General features: G+C 36.3%; 1 protein-coding gene across 1 annotated transcript in view; it reads left to right on the top strand.

The window, feature by feature from the left end:
* Positions 1 to 3207: 3207 nt before the first annotated feature.
* The window catches only part of tara (SERTA domain-containing protein 2 taranis), a 28342-nt gene continuing 22727 nt past the window's right edge, over positions 3208 to 8822 (top strand). The window contains exon 1 of the mRNA XM_013315234.1: positions 3208 to 3514. Within this exon, the coding sequence (XP_013170688.1) occupies positions 3491 to 3514 (24 nt within the window). The 5' untranslated portion in view covers positions 3208 to 3490. The remainder of the gene's footprint in view (positions 3515 to 8822) is intronic.

Genomic DNA, 8822 nt, shown 5'->3' with positions numbered 1-8822 from the left:
GTTCATTAACAGGGAACCACAAATAGAGTTAAAACGCGCAAAATGGGGCAGTTATTGCATGGAGACAATTAATATAGATGGACGTTTCCAAGCAACTTCTTTAACAGATAGATTCGATAGTCAAATATGAAGCTTAGGCCATATTGGCTTTGACAGATAGACACTAGTCATAGACAAATAGTTATCATCTGACATCTGTTAGACTATTCGGTTAAGACGCGTGCAAAAACTGAAGATGGGTTAATCCTTTGTTGATGTAAGGAATTGAACCTTGAATTGAGTCATTTACCAGATGATAACTTTTGATATAATTTCTTTCTCGATTTATATTAATTTTCTAACCTAAAGAATTAGATCTCTTTAACGGGTACAATATTGCTAATTAGAACTATACCTAGGCCACGTGTAGAGTCGTGTTTCATACCTCCTATGTACTCGATGTAACAATTTTATGACAGATGAACTGTTGTGTCATTTCGTGTAAGAAGTGACTAGATTTTTTTTTCAATATCACCCAATACTAACTAAAGTTATTTAAAGTAGTTTCAAACTGTATCATAATACTGATAAAATGATTGATTGTTTGATTATTTGTTTAAATATTTCTCAATGTAATTACGTAATACGTACAGTAACTAATTTTATTCAGAAAACATAGTGGAAGTAGATTTGTAACATTGACATGCATTGGTAAGCAGTTTTTAGCGCCATCTTTTGATTATGATTGAAAACAAAATTAACTCATTACAGAATATTTGAAATAAAAACTCTTTACTTTTAGCTTTGCTAAGCTTTCATCCATATGAATATATATTTTTACAGTAAAAGAAAATAACACTCATATTTAAGTTAATTTTTATTTATGATTTTCTTCTCTACATATGCAACTATATAGATATAATCGCAATGCAATAAAACATAATAAGTTACTTAAGTAATGAAAATAAAATAAAATCAATAAATTAAAAACTCATGAAATTTGCTTAGGTGAAATATTTTAAATAATTATTAACCCAACCGATTGTATGAAGTATTGTTCCAATATCTTATCCATTGATAAGAACGATTAGCCGATATGTATTCTTTGATTTGACCGCTCGCTGCGGCCAAAACACAACTATTTATACTATTATTGACTATTGATACTATTGACTTCATATTTATTTATTAAGAAGAAGGCGGATTCTTTGTCTTAATTTTTTCGTACTTTACCATAATCTCATTAGTAATGTACGATTAGGATATTGTGGTTAAGGGTAGAATGCTTTTGCAGTACACTTACTGTTTAAAGTTAGCTCCGCCTACTGCTTGAAGCTGTCCGTGTATAACGGCCCTAAATCGCCCTTCAAAAACTTCACAAAACTATCTACCAAAGTTATAAATACGGTGTCTCAGTTAGAATAAAAGATTTGAGGCGTAGTTTAATAAGTACTCATCTTAAGATCTACCTTAACTAAATTATATAAAGTTCGAACACTTAACAGATTGTTTTTTAGTCACATTTGCTGATTTTTAAAGTGTTATCAGTACTTATCAGTGTAGCTTGGCACAACATCGTTTGACTCATATTGTTATTGTTAGCTCTACAGCGATGATAGCTCAGTGGCTAAGATACTGAGTAACGATCTGACAGTAGTGTGTTTGTTTCCCATTCAAAATATGTGCAACAAACATAATGCATATTCGTGTAAAATAAAAGTCGCGGATATGCGATTTATAATATTTATCTTAATATTATTAAATGGAAATATTTGAACGTTTGTTTGGACTGAATAGACTCCGAAACTACTGGGCAATTATTCATCACAATTTTTTTTTTAAGTTTCATAATTGCTTTGAAGTTACATAAATATGACCTGCCCTCTTCTACCATTAAAATAATATTGATAAGCTGAAGATTAAACACTAATTTTAATAACTGTGCAAAAAGTTTTATTCTTGACCAGTCGCGCACTTGCACCTAACGAATGCGCTTCGTCATGCCGATAAGTGAGCCAACGAATATACCTACTGTATTCGAAAACTCTTCCACTATAATTGGAAATCGCTATTAATTTCCAGAGACAATATTCAGTACTCTTTGTTCTTCAGAACGTTGTTTCGTTCAAAATTACCGCCGAACGAATTTTCCCGACTTTTACCGTATCGAAGCAACAATATCGATCGCCGCACGGCCCATTGCTGCAGTGCTATGCCGCCACTCCGATCCAATGCGAGCAGCACGAGGAATGTATTGCGACAGCAGAACAGCTTTTGTTATGATTTGATTTACAAGACACGGTAAGGGCGTAGTCGGTTGAACCAAGTGGCGCACTCTCGTGAGATGTAAGAACAGATAAATGTACTCGAGTTTGTAGTTTGTACGCTATCGGTAAATTACGCGTCTATTGCTGGTTTTGTACTTAACGTTGTGTTGCACGTCTAGCAAAAGGCGCAATGGTGGTTATAACTGGTTAAATGGTCATGTGTTTGGATTTTGGCTATTGTATATGACATCGGGTCAGAGCTAGCGCGGCCTCGCGGTTCTCTTTGCGCCGCAACGCAAATCGTTGAAATCAAAACTTTCACGCTACGGAGCGCTACGAAGTTTTACAGCTACGAACTTCCTGCTACGAGTCGGCCGGTGCGATCCGCTCTCCAAACTTTGTTGTGAAAGCTTTTTATTTTGTCACTTTCCGTTATCAGTGACAAGTTCGATTCATGCGTACAAGACTCACTTAACTAGACACAAATACTAAATACTGAACTTGAAACATTTGTTTAAACGATTATTTTTGCAAAAGTGAATTTCTTTTAATTCATACAAGGTTCTATAGAAGTTCCTGTTGCTATAGAAGTTTTTAAAAAGTAGCACAATATAGTTGTCGCAGTAGAAATTGCAGACCTTGGGTATGTCGTGCTGAAATGTGGTGTTACGTGGGTATTTCCAACGAGCGCAGACGGGGCGGGTTTATGACGTTCAGTGTTAGGTAGGGTACTTTACAAAACACATTTCAATTTTTTTACAAAACCTATTTCTAACAAGTTTGTTTAGACATCATGTACTTACAGTTAAGTTGAAATTTGAAAAAAAAAGTTTATTTATTTTATTTACTCCTAGGAAACAAAAGAGACATCGATAGTACTATCGCTCCTATTTTCTTCTAAATTTAATAATTATTAGATGTTTACAAGTAAGTCAAGTTTTCTAAACGTCAGTATGCAGGCAGCAGGCAACAAGCAACGGCGGTAGAAGAATCGGTTCTCGACTCGTTGTTCGTGGAAACGAGTCGCAGGTGGGCGCTGCGGTGCGCGAGGTGCAAGCAGCGTCGCGACTCCGAACTAGTCTCGACGCGTTCCGCTCCGCCATTCGCCATTCGCCAGTCGCCAGTCTGCGCTCGGCCGCCGCTTGGAACGCTTGTGCCAGTGACGCCGTGCTGTGTGACACATTTGACAGTTGTTGATCGTGTGCTCGTGTTATGTTTTCTTATCGGAACTATGGTGTATCCCCATGAAAATGTGGAGTGATTTTCAGGTAAGATATAGATTTAAACAATACTAATCACTTAAAATTATCTACAGGTACAAATTAATAAATTTCTACTTTGAATTATTCTTTATTTGCTTCATCAAAAGTTGTGACTAAACATTTTAAAGACTTAAAGTAATTTTGAATACTGCTGTACCGCTGTGGATCGTTTTAAGGTTATTTTAGGATAGTTTATTTGAGTTTGTTTTAAGTTAATATCTAGATATTTATTATCTTGGACTTGTGAAATCTTGGATTTTTTTGTTGTCAGTATAATAAACACTTTCCTGTACAGTCGAGCAAACGGTTGTTTTTTAATGAATATTTTTGAAGTCCAACTGGCGGGTTTAAGTTAGTAAGATTTTATAAAATAACCTTCCCAAGATGTAAAGTGTTTTAAGAGAAACCAAGTAAGAGACTATATTTTAGTAGTATTATTAGTATTTAGTATATTTTAAGCATTTTTATTAAACTTTAAAAAATATATATATTTGGGTTTTTATGGTGATTCATTTAGTTGAATCTAAAAAATACTTTTTAAAGTTAAACAAATATACTGTCATTACCAAAAAATTGTTAAACTTTTCTTATATTGTAAATACCAACTTTGTTCAAACGTAATATACAGTATATCTCCTTTCTGTAATGAAACGTTATGATAAAATTTATATTGGGGGCATTTAACTGTATTTTTGGCGTTTTTCCTCTAAAATTTTAAAGTTTGTTATTATGACGATGAGTGCGCGCCTTTTTTTGAATCTGACATGTCTACGTTTCCGCCGCGACCTGTCAAACGTCATGTGATAGATAGAAGGGCGCGTTCGGAGTTTTAAATCAAAGCAAAGCGCTGTAGTCGCCTCGATAACTGCGTCGCTCGAGCTCGAGGCGAGCGAGAACCTACAGAAATAAGCGCCGTCCATCTCACTCTGGCACGTAGCGTCGTCTCGCTCTTGCGACTGGTGTTTTTGTGTCGGAGCGGGTTTTTTGTGGCCGCCGAGGCTGCCGGCGCCGCTCGCTCGGCTCGGCCGCACATTAATTATCGTCGACTTGGCTCCGGCGCGAACGCACTTTACTTTCTATGTTGCCACTTTATTGTCTTGCTTAAAATTCGGCAACGACTTAAATACGGGGCATACAACAGCTTAAATCTTTGACTAAGGCAAAATGTTATACTTTTCCTTGTGTTTAAAATATTCCATATACAATTTGACTGTCGTACGATAGTTAAACATAGTTGTTATGCGGATGTTGCCATGACAACAGGATGAATTCAATCTTAGACAACTTTTTTAATAACAGTCTCCATTTGTATATAGAATCCTATTTTTTTGATTGGACCAAATAATGCCTGAGAATTTTCCACTATCGTTTTAATGATGATATCAAGAAGATATACGAATGATAGGACAGCTTTTTGATTTCTACAAACTTTTGATACTTATTACCATAGTCTAGCTATAAGTAGACATTTTTAATAATTCTCAAGCACATCTTACTGAAGTTTGCGTTTTCCTTATACGATTAGAACTGACTGATGATACAGACTACTTCCTTTAATGAAAATGATTGATAAATAACTAAACAAAATGAATATTTTCAGAATTTATAAAACTGCAATTCTTCCATAATTTATATTAAAAAATAAAAAAAGTATAATATGTATACTCTTGAGCCTAAAAAACCTAATTATTTTTACCCAAATTATGTAAAACGTTTCATGCAAAAGTAAAAAAAAGTTTTCTCTTAGTGAGATTTGTCCTATGACATCCCCTTTCTTGTCCTAAAGGCTAAGTATTACATATATTCATGCCCGTTTGAGTAAATCTTGTGAATTTTACGAATTGTCAGAAAGCACGTGGCGATTGAAGTTGTATACAAGTGGCATCGCGAAGCCCGATCATGTGTTATATGCAAATATTTGACATGATAAACAACACGCCTAAAACGGGCCACGTGCTACCGCTGGGTCTGTGCGTGAGGGGATGGGGGCTAGGGGTTGCCGGGTGGGGGCGCAATGCGACTTGTTGCAGTCACGTGCATCCGTCATCCGGGACGCTGTAGGTCTCGAGTTGGGAAGTTTTCGAAATGTAAGAATGTATTTTTATCGAATGTAAGTTACATTTATAAAGTTTTGAAGATTTATTTTTTAAAATTGACGTATTGGTTCTATAAAAGGCCAAAGATTTGTTTGTTTGTAATAGCTTGGCTTTAAAGTTTGTCTTTTACATGGGATATACGATGTCCGAGACATAAGATGCGAGATTGGAGATAAAAAACAATTTACGGTGAGAGCTAAGAGTAGGCAAGGCCGTGAGTCGTGCAGCGCGGCGCGGAACATCTCTACACGTATTTAATTACACCTAAAGCCGTTAACAATCGAGCACGTGCGTTAAACTTTTGTAAACAATAACAACAACAGCCGAATGCATTCACCACGACACGACACGACTGAGACGTCATAATCATTTATGCTAAACGCACGTAATTATGTAAAACAACAACCGACCTTGTGTTTTGACATGTTTACAATCAATTACGTCTTGTGTTGATGAACTTGAATGGTACAGATACCTTAAGGGCTGATGTACACGGACTATAGCGGGAATGTCCCTAACTACACATTTGCTTAAAGCTGTTGATTGCTTTAAGCTATTCGTGTACAGCAGCCCTAACTTACTTTGGCGCATTGAGATATGTATTATTAAATTAAACGCAATATTGCATTTCATGTCTAGAAGTTGGTTTCTGAGTTTAAAATATCTATATAAAACATATAGTCATCCCTGTCATTATCTTTGACATAACTGAGATACGAGATTTAAACTTCTTATTCGGTCTTAGAAACCCAAAGTATGAGATCTACGTCACAGCATCAGTTACCAAGTAACAATACTCACCGCCACACGTCAAAGTTAAACTATCAAGTATTGTGTGTCGGTAAACTTAAAAGACAATTACAATAATATAGGGCAACGACACGAAAGATGAATGGACGCAAAACACCTGTTTAGAATGTAAAAAAAAAGTGACGACGTCGCTTCAAACGTCAGGTGTATACAGAATTCAATGCCGCAGATTATATTTTTATTACCCTCCTATTGAGTTACACTGTTTGTTTACGTTTTTTTATACGTCGGAATTTCGGCTTTGGCTTAGCTGACGTCACGGTCATTTAGCAGAATGCTGTAATGATTTATTATACCTATTTACTCGATCACGCATCGATTTTATGGTTTTCATTGTGTTTGAAATCGATTATTTAGTACTTCGATAAGTATTTTGTACTATTTCTTTCTATAAAAGAATCAAATATTAAAACTATTGTCTAATTACATAAAATGAAACTTAACTCGTTTAATTAGTTTCATATTAATCTTTTACTATAAATATTTTCAAAGCTTTATCTAGCGTTACACACAATTTCGTTAAGTAAAAAAGGAATTAATAGAAAGATTGTAAACGGTTTAAATATACATAAAATACTTGGCCGTATAGAAAATGAAACGTAATTAAAAATAAATATTCCACAATGTACATAATAAGTTTGTAGTTCGATAATTCTAAATTTGTACATGGAATTGGTAAAGTACCGGCCGTGAGATACATTCCCGTGGCTCCGCCGGCCCGCGACCCAATTACGAATGGCAATAAAACACAATATATGTCGTTGAACTCAAAGTTCGATAAGTAAACATTGCGATGCGCGCTGAGACATACCGACGGCGATAATTTATGTAAATTCACGGCATTGTATAAGACTGATGTTTTTATGAGCGCTCTCCACTTTTGACGGTCAAGTTCGCCAGTGCCGTCTCGCTTCGAACTTTAACTATTGTCTTTTTAATATTCCCTCGTTTTTCGTGGAGCTATTTAATAAAAGGTACTTTTTTTAAATGGCTTTTAACTTCTGTTACATTTTCAGCTAATATTAGCTTTCTTGTTATGAAAATTTTTACGTATTATGTTTTGAATCGAAGTCTATTTTGTTTCCGAGTCAGAGATCACCACTTAAGTTCTATGTGTTTATGGTAAGTTAAACTTCATATGAGAATATATGATGTTCCAAAATACATAAGACGTTATTAACTGTACAACATCCAAATGTGATTACCTGTTTTAATACTTAGCTCTTATATGTATTTAGAAGTATTGTACAGTATAAATCTTGCAACGCAACGAGGTAAGTTGAACGGAATGCGTTCATAACATTTGAAAAATGTATTAGTCTAGTATTAACACACTCGCACACACATATATATATAAACGTAAACATTTATGCCGTTTGTTTGTAAATCGTATTTTACTACAGACGTCGATCGGCGTGTAAATCTCGTTTAGGTATAATTATAGCGATAATGGCTTTATTAATAACACGCTACGAATCTATTTCGTAGGTGGAGTGACTATTAATCATTTTATGAATGAACGAGTGTTATTATTTATGCGGGGCGACCGGTCAACGATATCGGCACGGAGTAAACGTCATTTTATAATCATAAGCTCATAAATAAACGCGGTGACGTAGAGATCGGAAGGACGGCGGCGGCGGCGGCGGCGGTCGGCGGTCGGCGCCGGCCACGTGGCTCCCACGGTGCGTTAACTCGCGCATTATGTAACAATGTTTTGACATTAAACAAAACAACGTGCGACACATTTAGCGCGCGGATCGATGAACTTGAGCCGTTTGCTTGCGTTTACGTTCCGCGTTACGCAACTCTCGGCCGAGCGAGATTAATGCATGCTGGATTATGGCACGCGATATCATTTCAATTTACGTTCCGTTTCATTCACGGGCCGGAGATGACGGCGTGGTGCGGCGCTGCGTTCCGCCCGTTTGTTTGCAATCGCTGTCGCTGTCACTTGCAGCATCACTCGTCATAGTCATCGTCACTCGGCCTACATACTCCATCGATTTGCAAATCAATATCGAACTCTTCATATTACATACATACTATAAGTTTGTGCCTCATATGAAACAACTCAAATGTTATCAAAACTAGCACTAATGAACTCGAAGCCAAAGAAGTTTAAGGCTGAGGTTTATATTTTCATGTCTCAAAGTTTTAAACTTGCAGTAAAGATATCATGATTGAATAAACTTGTGAATTGCATCGTATCTCAACGTAGTGATTTATTTTATTCTGTGGCGTGGAGGTGTGATGCGGTGAGATGCGGTGGGGCGCGAGTAAACGTGTGTCTTACTATTAACTACAAGTTTGAGTTCAAGACGGCGGGGTGAAGGGAGTACGTCTTCACCCATTGACGGTTGAAGCGCTCCGCGACACTTTCACTGCTCCGTTATTGCAGTTACTAC

Source organism: Papilio xuthus, unplaced genomic scaffold (genome assembly GCF_000836235.2).
Source record: "Papilio xuthus unplaced genomic scaffold, Pxut_1.1 DF826961.1, whole genome shotgun sequence".
Classification (NCBI taxonomy): Eukaryota; Metazoa; Arthropoda; class Insecta; order Lepidoptera; family Papilionidae; genus Papilio; species Papilio xuthus.
This window is presented reverse-complemented; position numbering and strand designations above follow the sequence as displayed.